The sequence below is a fragment of the Nothoprocta perdicaria genome, unplaced genomic scaffold, assembly GCF_003342845.1.
Source record: "Nothoprocta perdicaria isolate Ctin4 unplaced genomic scaffold, notPer1 scaffold_3, whole genome shotgun sequence".
In the NCBI taxonomy this organism is placed as follows: Eukaryota; Metazoa; Chordata; class Aves; order Tinamiformes; family Tinamidae; genus Nothoprocta; species Nothoprocta perdicaria.
In genome coordinates, this window is record NW_020455532.1 from 1,863,878 (window position 1) to 1,882,663 (window position 18,786).

At 45.6% G+C, this 18,786-nt stretch overlaps 1 protein-coding gene across 2 annotated transcripts; it reads left to right on the forward strand.

Moving 5' to 3' along the window:
* Positions 1-457: 457 nt before the first annotated feature.
* CHRNA4 (cholinergic receptor nicotinic alpha 4 subunit) lies at positions 458-18,472 on the forward strand. 2 transcript variants are annotated; one of them, XM_026042258.1, is made up of 6 exons: positions 458-625; positions 1,207-1,358; positions 3,647-3,691; positions 3,783-3,892; positions 11,031-12,411; positions 17,899-18,472. In XM_026042258.1, the coding sequence occupies exons 1-6, from the start codon at positions 565-567 to the stop codon at positions 18,022-18,024; spliced, it is 1,875 nt and encodes a 624-aa protein (XP_025898043.1). In that variant the 5' UTR covers positions 458-564; the 3' UTR covers positions 18,025-18,472. The 2 variants fall into 2 exon arrangements, with proteins under 2 accessions (XP_025898043.1, XP_025898044.1); XM_026042259.1 differs by lacking the exons at positions 458-625; positions 1,207-1,358; positions 3,783-3,892.
* The last annotated feature ends 314 nt before the right edge of the window (positions 18,473-18,786 follow it).

Below are 18,786 nucleotides of genomic sequence, written 5' to 3' on the forward strand. Positions count from 1 at the left end.
CGGAGCTGCTTGGACTTCAGGGGCTATGGAAGGGCACCAGTGACCCCCAAATCTGCCCCTTCTGGCAGCCTGGGTCCCCCTATCCCGATTATTCTCCCGCTGAAAGTTTTCCTCCCCGGCAGCCGGAGCGCAGAGCCTCTCTCCTTCTCCTCCTCCTCCTCCTCCTCCTCCTCGTGAGCAGGCGGTGGGCAGGTCCGCATGCATTAAATATACAACCCTCCCCGGGCGCTGCCGGCTGCTCCGCGCAGCCCGGACCACCCTGAGGAGGCGGCAGCAGGAAGGCGAGGGAGCAGCCCAGCTTGGGAAGGCAGCGGAGCAGCAGGAGACTCCGCACGTGCCGGGCTCCAAGGGCTGCCCGCAGCCCCTGCCCATCCCCGGGGAAGAGCATCCCCCGGGGGGGAGGAAAAGGGCAGGGAGGGACCGGTTCTCCTGCCCCGCTCATGCCGGGGGGAAGAGGGAGAAGGAGCAGCTTAAGGGAATGAAGCTGGAGCRTCCGGAGACTCGGGAAGGGAAAGTTGCCCTGTTGGGAGACTCCGTGMACTAGGGACCGAGCTCAGCTCCACCATGGGATTTCGCGTGTCCGACAGAAACCTCCTCCTGCTCCTGTGTGCCAGCGTCTTCCCCGGTGAGTTGGATGAGRCTGTTTTGACTCCTGCTCTTCTCCCTGCCACTGGCTTGCAAGGAAGCCCTCTCCTTTGCACCAAGGCTTTTCCCCCACTCATGCACCCTCCTGTCCCTTTATGCCAGCCTTTACTCACTATGGTTTGCYTTTATTTTCTGCTTATTAACCATTTTGCTTTTTTTTTTTTTCTCCCCAATATATTTGAGCCCATCTTTCATGTGCATATCCAAAAAAGCCCATGTTTTGCTGGAGAAAAGCTCCTTTCTCCTTTCCAGCTTTTGAGCACCCCTAGCAGCCTGCTTTGCTCCCCCTGTTTGTGCCCCAAGACCAGCAGAGCGAGCATCCCTCTGTGATGCTTCCAGGCTAGCAACGTGGCTCAGAAGAATCACAAATGGCATTTGGGGCAGATTAGCTGTGTTGTGTTTTTTTTTTCCACTGGCTTTAGCAGCCACCGCACCTGCAAGTGCTAGAGCTGGGGCTCAGCTGTGGTGGGTGCAGCGGTGACCAGGGACTGGGTGGACAAGGGGTGTCCYAGGGGGGGTGGTACCTCCGTGCTCCTCACCGCCCTCTTTGCCTGTCCCCAGCTGGTGGCCACGTGGAGACCCGAGCCCACGCCGAGGAGCGTCTCCTGAAGAAGCTCTTCTCCGGGTATAACAAGTGGTCCCGGCCCGTGGCCAACATCTCTGACGTGGTGCTCGTGCGCTTCGGCTTGTCCATCGCCCAGCTCATCGACGTCGTAAGTGCAGGCGCTGAACGTGATGAGCACTCAGGTTTTGTGGTCAGGACTGTGCTCGTTGCAGGCAAAATTCTGATTTCCCACCAAATCTCCCCATTTTCCAGGGGAAATGGATCCCCACAGGGCAGGGCAGCACCTGGTCCAAATGCCGGAGGACATTGGCTAAAGGGAAAAAATCAAATTTAGAATTGAATCCATGATTATGAACACTATCATTTACATGGGCTCATAGGACAGTTATTGACCCTTGATATCTCTCATAATTTAAATGCACTTATTTACATAAATATAAAATGTATATAATAGGAGAAAGAACTTTCAGGCACAACGACTGGCCGTAATTTTGGTTTTCTTCCTTAGAGAAGCTGCAATTCCTTAGCTCCAGCAACTCTACCAGGGATAACTCTAATAGCCTAAGCAATAAAGGAAAACCCTAAGAGACCCTCAATACCTTTTCAACACATGGTGTTGCAGCAATTCTTCCTGTTCCCTCCAGGAGCTATTTGGCCTCTTCCTCAGTGGTGGGAAATTATGATCTTCGTTCTTGGGTAGTCCCAATTATTTAGGCCTTCAGTTTGCCATTGGGATTTACTCAGTGTGAGGAGGGAAGAACAGAGAGGCAGCTTTTTACATAGGGAAAAGTAATATTTGGGGCTGCTGGGCTCACATGGGAGGCAAGGGCATCAGCCCGGCTTAGCCAGGAGCTGGGAAATCAAACCCATGAGTTCCTCGAGTTTTGCAGCATCTTCTGTGCAAAAGCATTGGCATCCAGCAGAGACGTTCCCTCCTCCCTACGTGAGCCTGGGGGCTCCAGGGCTGTCTGCTGCTGCTGGAACTGTACGGTTTAAATCTGAATAATTGATAAGGCCAAATGAGGCATTGGTGACGCTGGAGGCAGGAGGGAGACGCTCTGTTCTGCACCTGCTGAATGGTGCAGGCGTGGGATCAATGCGCACGTTTCGCAGTGCTGGTCCCAGGGTCCTTAAGAAGACGTGATTTAAAAATCCTGTCAGTTTTTAGGAGCGCAGCTGGCAGGCAGCTCTGCAGAGGGGCTCGTGGTATGGCAGGGATTGGAGGAGAAGAGAAATCAGAACCGTACCCAGATACCAGGGAGAAAACAATCAAACTGGCATCTCTTAGCCCACCCCAGTGCCCTGAGGCTATTCRGAGACCAGGGAGGATGGAGGGGATCAAGGCACGAGTCTAGGAGCAGCCCCTGAGAACCACGCGTGGGCTCCTAGGTCCCATCTCCGTGTCTCTAGCACCTTGCGGATCCTCCTGCCGTTGGGTGCAGTGTCGAGGTCTACAGCGAGCAGGAACTTCCACCAGGGAATCTCAYGGCTTTTAATATTCAGAATTCATTAACCTCACAGGAGAGTGAGGTTAACGATGAGTGGTTTGGTCCAAAGGAGCCCTGTCAGCCCCGCAGCTTTTGACGCCAGGCCAAAGAGGAAGCAAAAGCAGATAAACAGGCAAATCAGCTCTTCGCTCTGCTGCAGCACTTTAATTGGGCAAGCTCTAGGCTCTGCCCCAGTAGTTCACCTCGGTTATTTACACAAGGATTGTAATCAGCACGAAAGACAAGCAGCAAATAGTAACTAATTCTACTACAGGGCTGCCAGCATTGTATCTGCCATGCATTATTTAAAATTATGTGTGTATTTTTACCTTCTTATGCCTGGAAGTGGAAAAAAAGTCTGTCCATTCACTGCATGGGTATGCACCCGATGATGGATTTTCAAAAGGTTATGTGCCACTCGGGTTTGCCCATGAAAGTCAGCCCCGACTAAGCTCATGTATTTTGCAGAAAGAGGAACACTATTGAGCTTCAGGGTTCCAGAACTGCCTGTATCAATAACGTTTCACCATATAAGTGCTTGCATATAAAGCTAATATCATCCGTACGTGGTGTATACGCAACATATGAGGGGGAATGTATTTAACTGGCCGTCCCTTCCCTCTGTGCTGAGGTCAGAGCCGACCTGGAGCATTTTCCTCCGCCTGTCCCGTGGTCCCAGGCTGAATCCATCGGCACTGAGACAAATTCCAACAATTTCAATTGCTCTGCCCACAGGATCGCTTCGGTGCAGGCTCAGCTGCTCAGGAGTATCAAACAGCTGTGCCCTCTCCCATGTTAACTGGCAGAAACATCTGGTTTTTATTTCCAAGATAACGATTGCATTTATTCCTGAGGTATTTATGAAATGCATTACAGTTAGGAAAAGTTTCATGCGTTCTTTGGGCTACTTGACYTGTTCCAGTAACGGAAGCCTGATCTTGCCTTTTAGGACGAGAAGAATCAGATGATGACCACGAATGTGTGGGTGAAGCAGGTGGGTGCACCACAATACGTGCTTTTCCCCGTTCCCCCTCAGTCTGGCAATCCAAACCCGCCCAGCTTGGCAACCACCTTGTTTTGGGYAGGAATGGCACGACTACAAGCTGCGCTGGGACCCCCAAGAGTACGAGAACGTCACGTCCATCCGAATCCCCTCAGAGCTCATCTGGAGGCCGGATATTGTCCTCTACAACAAGTGAGTGTGAGCAGGGTGACTAGAAACCCATCTTAGAAACTCTCTGCTAAGGCAAAGCTTGAATGTTAGTTTCCAGGTCAGTGCAATGCAATGCTAGGGTTTTATTCCAGACAGATGTTTGTACCTGAAATCCAAATGCTCGAAATCTGTCTCCCACATGCAGGCTTTGGTTGGGGCAGTGGCTTTCTTTTCTATGGGGCAAGTTTATTTTCTATGGGGCAAGTTTCCTAAGGGGCAAGTTTTCTTTCCTTTCCTATGGAGCCCATATTCTCGGAAAGGGTGTCCACATCCCAAGATTAATAATTTTTCTCCTAGACTTTGCTTATCGCACCAGAGCTCTCCAGTCTTCTCGGATGCTGAAATAGCTCAGCTTCCCGATCCAGCACCTGCTCCAGGGAAAACACTGGCTGCAAGCCTCAAACAAAAATGTCTTTGTCCATGGCTAGCACTCAAAGACAATGCTCACCATGAAAGGCAGACTCTTTTTAATGAACAGTTGTCTGGTCCTAGTTTGATACAATTTTGCTTTTGTTTTCCCAAGAATTGGCTGAGGGAGAAACCTGTCTGGGGGATTGTGAGCTTTGCAAACTATTGATATTGTTATCTTTTCCAATAGCTTGTTTCTGATCCTTGGAGGTAAGGAGTGATTGCAAACCTCTTGGAAGTGACCGAGCCTTCATATAGCACCTCTGAGAGATTAGAGCAATGAAAATGATTAATTCATAGGCACTTGGGCCTTCCTACCCTACAGGGACACRCTCAGGGCAGAATATTATGTGACAAGTGCTTCACATTGCAGCCTAGAAAGGTGCTCGCAGCTTGCACTGGAGGAACTGAATGTGCCTGTCTGTCTTAGGGGTGGAGAAATCACTGCTTAATTTATGACACTGATAAAGATTATCATTGCAGGAGCTTCTGAAGGCTCCTGGGATAGGCAGTAGTGCCAAAGGAAATAAAGTGCTATGTAAACCTCCACACTCAATGGGACCATCATTGTCCAAGCCACTCATCTGCTGGAGTTGCTGGACTCTTTGCATGTGCCTCCTTGTCTCACCTTCTGCTAGATAGAAGGCTCTGGCCACCCTGCTGTGATGCTCTGGACCTCTGAGTGCCCTACAGCTCTAAATCCAAGCTATATCCTCCATATTAATCATCAATAATCATATATTCCGCTGTTGGTTGCCATGAGTCTATCATGCATTTTTAATTGGTTACTTTATCCATGAATTAAACATGTAGGTAGGCACCAACCATTAGCCAGTAACGGTTTTCCATTACTTCTCCACCTCTTTAATATTATATTTGCCCATGCTCTTGCAAGTAGTGTCAAACATACTTCACGTGGACTGTTTTCTGTCTTGTGAAGTACAATCAGCATCCTGYACTTCGGTCTCCTGTTCAACAGCCATGCCTCCAGCTCCAGTTATTATTTYAGTTGGACCTTATATATGGTGCCCTGGCAGGATGATGACATCTCCCTTTGGGATACCATGTTTGGGGGGGAAAAAAAGGAGCTTCTGGACAGGAGAATCAGCTAATGCATCTCCTGTTTTCATCTTGGCGAATATATAGAAATGGTGGAATTTAAACTGATTTGAGATTTCCATCTTCAAGGAAACCTAACGACTTGCGGATTATACTCTTATCTGAGCTCATTATTGTCAAAACCTTCCATTTATTCACTCTAGAGGCCCAAATTAAATAAGTAGACTAGGCTGGTTCGGCCTCGAGAGTATTTGTAAGWTGTCAACATTTATAAGGGAGCTAAAACCAAATTAATATCCTATGGGGAAATTAATATGCTATTGGGTTTTCAGGCTTGATGAGATAAGTTCCAAGACTCTGTAAATAGTTTCTACTGGATGTGACAAAACATATGTATAAGGGAGGAATATGAGTTTGAGATGGCAGAGCCTCTTTTTCTCTTTCCTTGCCAAGAAGGCCAGCTGTTCTCTAGCTGAGCTTGTAAAGGCTCTATAGACACGATCAAATAATTTATAAATGAATTATCTAACCCTCTGCATTAACTTCTTTGCCTGTTTATGAATGGACTTAAAGCACATTTTGTGTATTTCTGAGTATATTTAAAGTTAAATTTGAAATGTGAGCTTTGCTGGCTTGTTCTTGACTAGATAGTCACGCTAGTCACTAGATAGTCACGATAGTCGTGACTAGATAGTCACGATAACACTGCAACTTTTCTTTACCTGGTGACTGTAATACCTGAGAAGAAGCTATTGGGAATATTCAGACTTAGAATTTTCCTTTTCTCAATATTTTCTGGTGTTAKCTATTCCAGAATAGCTAACCACGAGTTGTTAAAGCAGTTTAGCAAATTCCTGCTTTAGCTTTCACAGACACACACACAAAAAAGAATAAAAGGCAAGAYTGTACATGAAAAGAATTCAGATAGAAGTTTCTGTAATTAGGAGCAGGGAGTATCTTCAGGAATTCACCCAGACACACAGGATTACTGGGCTGGGTTAGAAGATCAGCTGGTAGGCGGCTTTTGAAAATCATGAGACAGGGGCAAGTTCTTTTGAACTACACTGTAGTGACTGGTTCTTTTGAACTATACTACTGCGTCTGCAGCCAATGAGGCTTGTGGAATAAAACCAGAAGCTGCCCTAGTCTAACCTTAAAAATATTGGAAATATTCTTGATGTTTTTCATTGTTTATTGACKCTTCCCAACCCAGCGTTATCTTGTAATTTTGCACTAGATTGTGCTTATAAAGGACCCATAATTGCTACTTTGCACTTAGATTTTCCTGCTTCTTCTGGACTTTAAGATCACTATGCTTTTAGAGACAAATTGTGTTTCTRGATGTCTTTGAGATTTGCCCTCAAGATCTTTCCAGCAATGCAGAAACCAATAGAAGGAAATCTGTAAAAGAGATCTCTCTCACGCTCTGTTGCTGAGCTAACATCCAAGCCTTTCTCCTACCTTTATTCTTGAGACAGGTAGAAATTTGTGTCCAAAGAGCTGATGAGGGTTCTTGTCAAAGGGAAGGTTCAAAGTGCACAAACTGAGCTTTGAYTAGAGTCCTGTGCTGAAACAAGCATAAAATTCTCATTGTAGTACTGCCATTTCTGAGGCAGATGYTCATTTTACTGAGGAATAGGAGGAATTTCCATTACCAGTGATTTAAAAACATGTGAAGCAAGCAAAACCTGAGCTGGGCTCGACAGAAGTCCATMTCTACAGACGTACACATCTCAGCATAGATATCTCCATCTGTTTACCTAAGATGTAGGTGGACTCATCTGTCTTGTAACCAAGGAGACAACATCTTAGGGATATTCACAACCCAAGTGGACAAGGTCCTGAGCAACCTGCTGTAGCTGGCCCTGCTTTGGACTAGACAATCTCCAAAGGTTCCATAGAACAATTGAGGTTGCTATGATCCTATGAATTTGTCATGACCATTTTGACAGTSCAAATTGCTGAGCAAAGAATTCTGTCTTTTGCTTTTGAAAAATAAGTTAATCTGAATATCACAGATGAGTCTAATGTTTACCAGAGTCTTTTGAAGGGTCTTATGACCCCCTTCTGGATTGGTTAGTGCTGTTAGATGAAAAAAGCTTTAAATGAGGGGCATTGTAGCTATAGCCTTATATGCATATAGTTAATTTTTCGGGCTTTTAAAGCTCAGTTTGGATTTAAATTATATAATCAGAAATTAAAATAAATGTGTGCCTCATTTGCATGCATTCTGAAAACATTTAATTTGTGAGATGATGTATCTCCCAACTGCTGGAGAAATAAAAGCTGGCAAAGAAATTCCCCATCAGCAGAGCTTTTTAATGAAGCAAAGTTGACGTCTGCCAGCAAAACAGTGCTGTTCTTGAACCTTTAAAAACTCGAAGTTCTCAAAAGTAAAGCATTTATTCTAGAAATGTGCAATCAAAGTATCAAAGAAGTATATCCAGCAGAAAAGGAAAAAAAGCATCTGTCTTCTGCCTTTATTGATGTGCACTATTGTATTTGACATGAAAATATGAGAGCTCTGGTACTTTATTACTGACAGGTGTTTAGGGCTGTCAGGTCAAAGCAATCAGGAGAGCCTGGCTGTCTTAATTCTCCCGAGTCCTTGCTGTGCCGTTTACCTCTCTTACCAGCTCTTTCTTCCAAATGGTTTTTCCTGACAACTGTCACAACATTACGGTCTAGGCTCAATAAGAGGAAAATGTGTCACCACTACAAAGGCATGGCTACAAAAACACATCTTCTCTGTCCCACTATACCAGATCTCCTTGCTGTCTAAGGCAAAACTCACATTTCACAGTCAGAGCTGTTGGGGTGACTTGGCTGAGAGTTGGCTTCCCCACAGCAAAAGCTTCTACAAGCAAACAGGGTCTCCTCAGGCTTTGCAGTCAATTGGCACAACGTCGTTTCTTGGAGGAAACGATAGGGGAAAGGCTCTGAAAGTCCATCRGCAGTTGGGTGACCCCGTTGGCTGTCTTAACATGAAGGATTCACCCGGAAAGAAGGCCTCTCTCTAGGAGGAAACCCACACTGCTGGCATAGCTTCAAATCCAGTAAACATGCTCGTACTGTGTGGGTGGTATGATGCCTGGCAAATTACAAATAAATATATATATATATATACACACTAAAAAATACATATATATGCCATATATATGTATCTCGTTATATATATATGTATATATGTATTTATAGATATACATATATAGCACAAAGGACCAAGACAAGTGCCACCACTATCACTGCACAGTAGAGCTAGCTCGGATGCAATCCATCTACAGCAGCATGACTAATTTACCCCCGCTTACCAATTACTCGGCTATCTCTACTCTGAGCTTCATGAGAAGCTCAAACACGTCCAATAAAGCCTACCTGAAGCCAGTGGATCTGCTTCACAGCTCTACGAGGTTGCGAAGGGAAAAGCAGGAGGTTCTTGGGATGTTTTGTGGCTTCTCAAGGAGTCACTAGGTGACTCCGGGTTGCAAGGAGCAATTTTGCTCCAGCTTTCCCTCCCGCAATGACAATGAATTATTATTTGTAATAACATGTGAACCTAAAAGATATGTGAGAAAAACAAATAGGAAAAAAAAAAAAGGAAACCTTTTCTCATCAAAGCAGCAACCCTGTTTATAACAAATGTCATGCCCTGCTCGCCAGTCAATTTATTCCCTACCCTTTTTTGCATTTTACCCTGACCCCAAACTTCAGGGGTGCATTTCTGCACAGCAAAGAAGATACCATGAGTGTGTCCAGAGCCTGCAGAGCTTAATGCAGGAGCATCTCATCTCCACAAGTAACCAGAACCTGAAAGTTTTCCAGCAGTTTTCAAAATGAAAAATATACCTGCATATTATTTATCTGACCACTTATACAATGCTCTACCTAAGAGGGAAAACACTGGTGGATGCTCATTATCTCTTTTTGCTGATKTAAGTCCAATTATAAACATATTGTTCTGTTAATGAATGATTTAATTGTACCTCAGAGATCTCATTAAATGGAGAATTGACTTCCAAATTCCTGCTGAGATTTAGGAGGAAACCCACCAAAAACAGTGAATGCTGGAGTGTCACTTGCTGTGTGGTTAATGCCTCAATCTGGCTTCACAGGGCTGGCAAACCCAGGAGGACAAAACATAGATTTTAGTCAGAGAAAGTGGTCCTAGATTGTAAATTAGGTGTAAGAAAGAAAAGAATAGAGAAAAGAAAAGAAAAGAAAAGAAAAGAAAAGAAAAGAAAAGAAAAGAAAAGAAAAGAAAAGAAAAGAAAAGAAAAGAAAAGAAAAGAAAAGAAANAAGAAAAGAAAAGAAAAGAAAAGAAAAGAAAAGAAAAGGAAAGGAAAGGAAAGGAAAGGAAAGGAAAGGAAAGGAAAGGAAAGGAAAGGAAAGGAGAGAGGAGAGGAGAGGAAAGAGGATTTGGACACTCTTTCCTACATGCTGGGGAAAAGGCAATGGTGTTTTTTGCCTCAACCCTTAGGGACGGCAGCATAAGTTTGTGCATATTTTTAGCTTTTCTGTCTTAAAAAACAAAAACAGGAATGTTTTTAGAGAAAGTCCGGAGGACAAAAAGGACCAAATCCTTCTGTGCAGTTTTGTTTTCCAAAATCTGTCACAAAGAATTAAGAATTTCCATTACAGAAAGAATAAGTTTTAGTTACCCCCTGTTTCATACCAAGCAATAATTCTGAATTTGCTTTTCTGTTATTTCAACAAACCTGGAAAAGTAGCTCAGAGCTGAAGGTTGGTGCTCTGATCTCGGGGGGGGGGTCTGCCTGTGTTTCCAGCGGCTGGAAAGGATCCTGAGGGATGTTCCCAATGCAGGTTCTGTGGTGAGGAAGAGGAGGGCTCTGAGCCCAGCGCAGTGGAGCTGCACCGAGGAGCAGACCCTGCAGCCGAGGTCGGCCCCAGCCGGGGGTTTGGCAGGCAGCTTTCCAGCTATATTGCAYTGAATAATTCATCTCAAGGTCTTATCTCTCCTTTCTCTCCCTGGCTTCTCTGCCTTTTAGTATCACTGCTCTTTGCCGTCACTCTGCTGCTTGCAGTTGGCTTCTTGCTTCRTATCCAAGAGGGAAACTTGGGGCCGTTGTTCTTCAGAGGGTTCAGCTTCCCACACTCTTTCTGCCTCTTGGACTGACTCTTTTTAGACGCTCATTCAGGATGAAAAATTTGCAGCTGTGCCCAAGTGTCATCACTGCTCAGATCAGAGAGGTTGGGTCAGGGTCTGTCACTGTGTGCAGATACCAAAACTGTCTGCATAGGGTTAAGAGAGAGAGAGAGCTTAAAGTTTTGGAGAATCCTTATGCAGAAAGGCTACCTACCTAAGGATCTGGCTCACCTTCAAGAGAATGGATAATTTTATTACTTGAAAACAGAGATCCTTTCATGATGATTATTGGAACAAGGAGGTACGCTGCTTGAGCACGTGTGTATGCTTCAGTATTGCCTCTTTGGGTGAACTAATGCAGGTTGCAGATCCTCCCCAAGAGCCTGGAGGATGGACACTGCTGTAGAGACAGTGATTGCCACAGACTTGCTGATGTAAAATCCTGGATTGTTGTCTGGGTCACTTGTCCAATGTAATTGCTARTTTGCAAGCTTTGAAGGCACAATCCCCTCAGCCTTTTCTCATATTATCTCTCTCTATCTCTCTAGTGCTGATGGTGACTTTGCAGTCACCCATCTGACCAAGGCCCACCTCTTCTATGATGGGAGAATTAAATGGATGCCACCTGCTATCTATAAAAGCTCCTGCAGCATTGACGTTACGTTCTTCCCCTTTGACCAGCAAAACTGTAMGATGAAGTTTGGCTCCTGGACCTATGACAAGGCCAAGATAGACCTGGTGAGCATGCACAGCCACGTGGACCAGCTCGACTACTGGGAGAGTGGGGAATGGGTCATCATAAATGCGGTGGGCAACTACAACAGCAAGAAATATGAATGCTGCACAGAAATCTACCCTGATATAACTTACTCCTTCATCATCAGGAGGTTGCCCTTGTTCTACACAATCAACCTGATCATCCCCTGCCTGCTTATCTCGTGCCTGACGGTCTTGGTCTTCTACTTGCCCTCCGAGTGTGGAGAGAAGATAACTTTGTGCATCTCGGTGCTGCTGTCACTCACTGTGTTCCTGCTGCTCATCACCGAGATCATCCCTTCAACTTCCTTGGTCATCCCCCTGATTGGAGAGTACCTGCTCTTCACCATGATATTTGTCACCTTGTCTATCATCATCACCGTGTTTGTGCTCAACGTGCACCACCGCTCCCCACGCACCCACACCATGCCTGACTGGGTGAGGAGGATCTTCCTTGACATAGTCCCACGGCTCCTTTTCATGAAGCGGCCCTCTGCAGTGAAAGACAACTGCAAGAAACTCATTGAATCCATGCACAAAATGACCAACGCACCAAGGGGTTGGTCTGAGACGGACATGGAGCCCAATTTCCCCACCTCATCTTCCCCAAGCCCCCAGAGTAAYGAGCCATCACCCTCACCTTCCTTCTGCAGCCACCTCGAGGAGCCAGCCAAGACGCAGCCTGTCTGCAAATCCCCTTCTGGCCAGTACACCGTGCTGCACCCAGAGCCCGTTCAGGTGTCCTGCTCCTCGCCGCAGTCCCCGTGCCACCCTCTGAGCGACACCCAGAGCACGTCCGTCTCCAAAGGCCGGTCGTTGAGTGTTCAGCAGATGTACAGTCCCAACAAAGCAGAGGAAGGGAGCATCCGCTGCAGGTCCCGCAGCATCCAGTATTGCTACCTGCAGGAAGATTCCTCCCAAACCAACGGCCAATCCAGCGGCTCTCCAGCTTCCCAGAGGTGCCACCTGAATGAAGAACAGCCCCAGCACAAACCCTATCAGTGCAAATGTAAGTGCAAAAGGAATGAGGCCACTGGCACGACAGGCCAAGGGACCAACACTCACAGCGCCAAAGAGCAGCACCTTCTGTTGATGTCTCCTGCCTTGAAGCTGGCGGTGGAAGGCGTTCATTATATCGCGGACCACCTACGAGCAGAAGACGCAGATTTCTCAGTAAGTGTYCTAATTTCGCCTCTTATCCTTGGGTAAATTAAAAATCATCCCCTAAGGGAAACCGACCAAACCTGTGGGCTATACAGCTATCAGATATTTGCTAATGCAGACTCTGCCACCTCCCCATCATCATCCATCATCCACCAGCCCCACCATCTCCCACCCTGGTCACAAGGTGTGCTTGGCTCTGCAGGACATGGCTCTTGATTAGTGGGCAGGTTAGGCAGATCTATATGCAGGAAGGTGAGTGGACACACCAATTTTCCACATATTCTAAAGGGGTAAATGCGTCTAAAAGCTCGAGAAGTTACAGAGAGACTCAACGCACTTATTACACTAATGATAATTGAAAGGCACACGTGCATCACGGCCGCCTGCGGCTCTTGTCCCTCTGTCCGCATGGCTCTAGGGATACAGTGTGCCCCTTCATTATAGCAGTGCTGGAGGATGCCACAAGATAAGCTGAGGTATTCTTGCATTAAAGAAAAGTCTTAYCTGGCTTTTCCCAAAGAGATCTGTCAACAAAGACCTTTTTTTTTGGTCTATATTTATGATTTGGTTGGCTTAAGATTTGCAGTTGACGTACGTCTCGGTGTTTTTATGCAGGATGTCTCGGGCATGAAGTCTGTCTTCTTACATTTGCGTTCTTCACAGCACTGAGCACTTGCTCTGTAAGCAGCATCAACAACAGTTTACGTGCTGCTATCCACTTATGCACCCTTTGCTACCACCTAGATGATTCTGTTCCTTAATATCTTTCAATTCACGACATCCCTTTGAGGGACTTGCTGTTTATTCCTTATTTTGAGGACTGAGAGCCAAAAAACAGAGGCGAGGTGACTTGTTTAAGGTTGTAGAACAAACCTGCGGCAGAGAAGGGCTGTGAATCGCCACCTCCACCACGCAACAGCCCAGCTCTCTTTGCTAAGGCCCTTCACAGATGCTTCAGAACTATGAAGTTTAACTCTGCTCTACCCCAGTAGGAGTAATCACAAGTAAATTTAAGCAATTTGGTTGTTTCCGAACCATGCCCGTCCCCTTGGTGCAATTGAAGAATATTGCCCCAATGAGTCTTCTCATTTCTACCGATCCTCCTTCTGRGGAGCTTGTAGCTATCAAACAAGAACTGAGTCAATAAGCATCRTGGATCCTTTCTTTGTAATCCAAGAGTTCAAATTTCTTTAAAATTAAAATAGTCTTCAGAGTCCACCTATTTTCTTACCCCTTCCAGTAGTCTTCCCTCTTGCAATGAAGCAATTATCCCAGGCAGTTATTCCCCAGTGCTGAGCATGAAAAGCAGCAGTGGAGAAGCAGCCACGCTGGCTCCAACCAGACCATTTTTGGCTGCTCATCCCTCTGGCAAAAGCCCCATTGAAACCTGCAGGTGACGGCGAAGGGAGGCGCTGAGGAACCACTGCCAGGAGCAGCGAGGCACCAGGCTGCAGCGGAACAGCGTGGCCAAGCTGTGGCATGAAACGGGCTCCTTTGCTTGCCAAATGGCCCCACCAGCATCTCAGATCATGGGGAGCTTGGCAATATCCTCAGAAAGCAAGAGAGAAGCAATCGCCCCCGTCCTGGCATCGAGGTAAGCTGGAGTGCCCATCTGTGTGCAGTTTTCTGCTCTTTCACATCAGTCGTGGGTTGCACTGAGGGCAGAGTCCAGTGCTGCAGATTTGGATCAATAATTGCTGAGCCTAGTGTTGAGATTCCATAGTTCTTTTTCTTCCTTGGGATCCAAACAAGATCCCAAACTTCATCCCAAACAAGATCCCAACTTGTTTGGGATCCACCTTTTCTCTGGATGGAAACGAGGGAGAAGTAAGAAATACTATCACCTGAAACTGAAGAAAGGAACAGAGCTGAGCTAATGAAATGGGGAATTTGGGGAAAAAACAAATAAGTATTTGAAACTTGTCTTCATCTTAAAAACTCAAACTGTGGCATTTCTTCCTGGGATGGAAGTTTCCAAAAACAAACCAAAAAAATCAGCTTCACCTCRGATGTAGATGCAGCCCCTTGGTTGCAGCTCGCTTGGGCAGTACTGTTAGAGACACGCACCACTCCAGAACAGGAACAGGGCTTTTTCCGAAGCCTTTTTCTTTTCTAAAGCATCATTGCCACAGGGCAATGTTTCTAAATTAAAAGCAAATAGCTTGTTTAATTAAGTGCTTCAGCAAAGAGAAAATGGGAAATGTAAGAAGCAGTTGTCTGCTGCAAAAAATATCTGCAAACAACACAGACACAAAGGAGCGGAGCGGGTGGAATACAAGAAGACTGAATCATCCCAGCATATGTTAAAAATACCATTACAAATTAATTATCGACTGGGAAGCAAGACAAGCTGCATGTCACACATGAGCCAAAATAACCAGACGACCAACACTCCGGTCGGGAAAGCCTCATTGTCCTCGTGACTGCATCAGTCTCTCTCCTGATTGCTCTAATAGAAAGTCTTTGAAGACGGCTTAAAAATAAAAATGGGAGAAAAATAAATCTGAGGGGGATGGAATACAGGGTAATCTCACTGTTTTATTTTTAATAAAGTACAACAAGCCCCACGCAGGATTGCTCTAGCCTGTGTTTCTCCTGCTCATGGGCATCAGCTGCTCCTTGGAGGTCCCACCTACCCACCCAGTCCCATGATTTGGAAGGAGCTGCACCAGGGAAGCAGCTCCATGGGCTCCACCAGAGCTGCAGATTCCTGAAGGCTTCGAGATTTTGGGGACRGAGGCGTCAGCTGGTTCCTGCCCCTGATCCTTTCCCGAAAGCAGTTCCGAGCGAGCTTCTTAAAAACTAATCAAAATTCAGAGCGGAACTTGGGCTGCCAGATGTTGACAGCTGCCCTTGTGCTGGCAGAGCTGCTGCTGCAGAACGTGTGCCACGTGAGCTGCTGGAGAGTGCCCGTTAAAGGCACGCTACCACGCAGCCAGGAAAAAAATATATCTAATATCTAATATCTAATATCTAATATATAAACATATATATTATATTACAATATATATAGTATATGATATATGATATATATTATATATAAAATAAGTATAATATATAATTATAATATATATTATAATTATATACTATATATAAAATATGTATATTTATATGTGTGTGTATTATACGTGTGTGTGTGTGTGTATATATATTTTTATATATATATATATATATATATATAGTGTGTATATATATATATATCTTTCTGCTCTATTTTCTCACAGTATCTCCATAATTTCCAGTTTTGCCCTTCTGTGTGCTCTCAGTCTGAAAATGGCCATTGATTTACAAACACCTGAACTCCCAGCCATCATTTCTGAGACTGGCTATTTGTGCCATTACATCCAAATGCAAGCAGCTCTTGAACTCTTTAGGTTGCTCCTCTGCWCCCATTCCCCTTTTTTTCTTAAAGAGCAACTCCTATAACTTATGTCCTTTCTTGGAGTGAGCTCTTACCACTTTTTTTTTTAAGATTATTACTTCACTAGAATGGGGAATATTTGTTCATTACAGTCTCGCAGCTGGCATTAGATGGYAAAATGCAAATATTATTTGTTCTCTGGTTACATCATGAGCCRCTAAGCCCTGGAATGCAAACACTCAGAGCTTGCTTAGCCATCCTTCCCACCAGGAATATGAACCATCAGCCTGAGTGTCACCCCAGCTCTCTGCAAACAATGACTAAACCAGAAAAATAGTACAGCAAAAGAATATTATCTGCTGTGACCTTTCCTTTGAATTTTGAGAGTTACTATTGCTTTTACGCTCCCTAATTGCAAAACATTGTGCTAGGTATTGTAAAAWAACATAGTTTCCCCCAGGAAGGTAATGAGGTTTGGGAGCAGTCGTTGATTACCTCTCCATTCAATGATAAAGATCTGCTTAAGTCAATGCTGTTTTTAAAGTGAATAAAATTACCCCTTGCGTGAAAATATATAACTGATCGTTACGCTTCTGAAAACAGCCAGGTATTGCAAAAAATCTAAGATTTGTTCAGAGAACAAATTACGGGCAAGTATGACCTGTTCTCCACTACTCACCTTTTATTTCCCCATTTACAAAGCTGCTTCCTGAGCCAGGGAGCTGAAGCGAGTCCAGATGCCCTAAAGCAACTAATCAGTTAATTGTAGTTGCAGTGATCCCTTTGCAGGCACTGCTTCAGCTGGAGGCTGCCTGTGTCAAGGCACAGATGAACACAGCTGCTCAGCAAATACATTCCAAGACTCAGAATTAGTTTGTGAAGGGCTGAACACGCCAAAAACGAGGCAAATGCAATACCCTGCCTGCAACAAATAATTCTATTAGCTCAGGAAAACATCTCAGCATTTGTCACCGAAGCCAGGGGTGTGTTTTCTCTCCTGACACATCCTGATTTTTGTGAGCTCCCCACAAGGTATGAATTTGGTGATGMATCCATGACTGAGGAAGGAAGAAAAGACTCCAGGCTAGTGCACAGAGTCAATGAGTTGCGCTCAGAAAGCATCTTTCTGCAAATGCTTGACAAATGATAAAATTCTATAAAATGAAGCTGCCGCTGAAAACACCATCTACAGCTAAGCTGCAAACGGCTCTTCACTGATGCTCACATGGCTYCCTTCGCCTGAGTGGATTCTGAACACATTCAGCAAATTAAATCCTTAAAAAAAAAAAAAATCTCTACTGCCAATTGATTCTAGTCCTGTCCTAGGAGCCGGTTCGCCCTCATCCCTGGGGAGGTTGGAGCTGCTCCGCATGAGACTCGTGTCCTCGAGAGCCTGGCTGCAGTCCAAATCCCGGCGCAGAGCTCCAGGCAATGGCAGGGCTGCTCTGCACCATGGAATGCTCCATTAGAACAGCCGCGCCAATTAAAACGCTGCCATCTGATCAGGCCTCTGCCTGGGAAAGCAATTAATAACAGTAATATAATGAGAGGCTTTTGTGCACATGTGTTTCCTCACTTAATGAAATCGCCGTTTACACCAAGTCTTTCCTGAGGGGATAAATTAGACCTCCTCAGTGAGGACTCGCTGGAAAACCCTCCCACAGCAAAGCAAAACTAGGGGAAAAAACAGGGTGAAGAAGCCCACTACTTTCATTTGCTACTTCATTTTCACTCCTTTGTCAAAGCAGTAAATCCCTTCTCAAAAAGATTTTGGCTTCAGTAACCTATAAGTGAGTCTAGAAAAATTAAGACTTCTTTCCCACTCAACTTGAATACACACCCAATTACAGCTGTTGCTCACAGGAAATGGGATGGAATGTGTAGACAAGCTTAATTATCCATCAGGGTCTGCAATTGCACAAACCCTGCGAGTCTGGAAATCTGGCCCATGTCCCCAAAACAAATCTTTGCCAGTGAACAGGATGGTTGCACGGACAAGAATCCTCCTTGCCCCRCTCTCCAGAGCTAGATTAAAACACTGTATTTTGGAATGACACACCAATAGTCTTCCTAAGCTTTAATTTGGATAGAGCATCAATAACCAGCCTTTCCTCTCTGTCCTCTCCTTCTCCCAGGTGAAGGAAGACTGGAAGTACGTTGCAATGGTCATCGACCGGATCTTTCTCTGGATGTTCATCATCGTGTGCCTGCTGGGAACTGTCGGGCTCTTCCTCCCGCCCTGGCTGGCAGGAATGATCTAGGGATAACCCCAGAAAGAAGGAAGTTTAACCCCTCCATGGCTTTTAGTGCATCTGGAAGGAGATGAGCAGGGGAATGGAGACACCTCTTGAACACTTTAGTGGGTGTTTGCGCGCAAGTTGTCCCTGAGCACTCTCCAAGGCTACATCATCCCACCAAGCCGTCCTCATCTCCTCCATCCAAGTTAGGGGAAAAGTTCTCGTTCGAGTCTCTACGTAGCATGGTGGCATCCATCAACATACATTCAGCAATGGGAGGACACAAGCGTGCTCCCCACGGCAGTATGTACAGAGGCTTTGTGCATAGCAAGCACCCCTGGCAAGCTAGCTCCGTCATTTTCCAAGCTCTCCATGTGCCCTGCCTAGTAAATTGACCCTGCTGAGCTGGTATGGCTCAGGACTATGTGTCTCTGTATGTGTCATTTTATAAATAAAGTCCCAGACTTGGGATTCCTGTGCAGGGTGTGGTCTGTGCTTTGCGCTGTGACGTTTATCACTAGGCACCTCTGGAACAGCACAGTCTCAAGAGATTTCTATCAAATATAAGGTATTGCACTCAATCCAAGCTGAAATCCATGCAGTTATCAGCCTGGATGACCTGCTGAGCCCTCTTAGTCTCCTCATCTAAGAAATTGCCTTGATCTCCTTGCTCACAGACTCAGCCAAGGCTTAAATCCTGAGGGGCTCGCACCACAYCCAGACTAGCCAGCGCTGGGGCTGCTTTCAGGGGACCTCTTTGGGCACAGCGGGTTGAGAGAGCCTGAA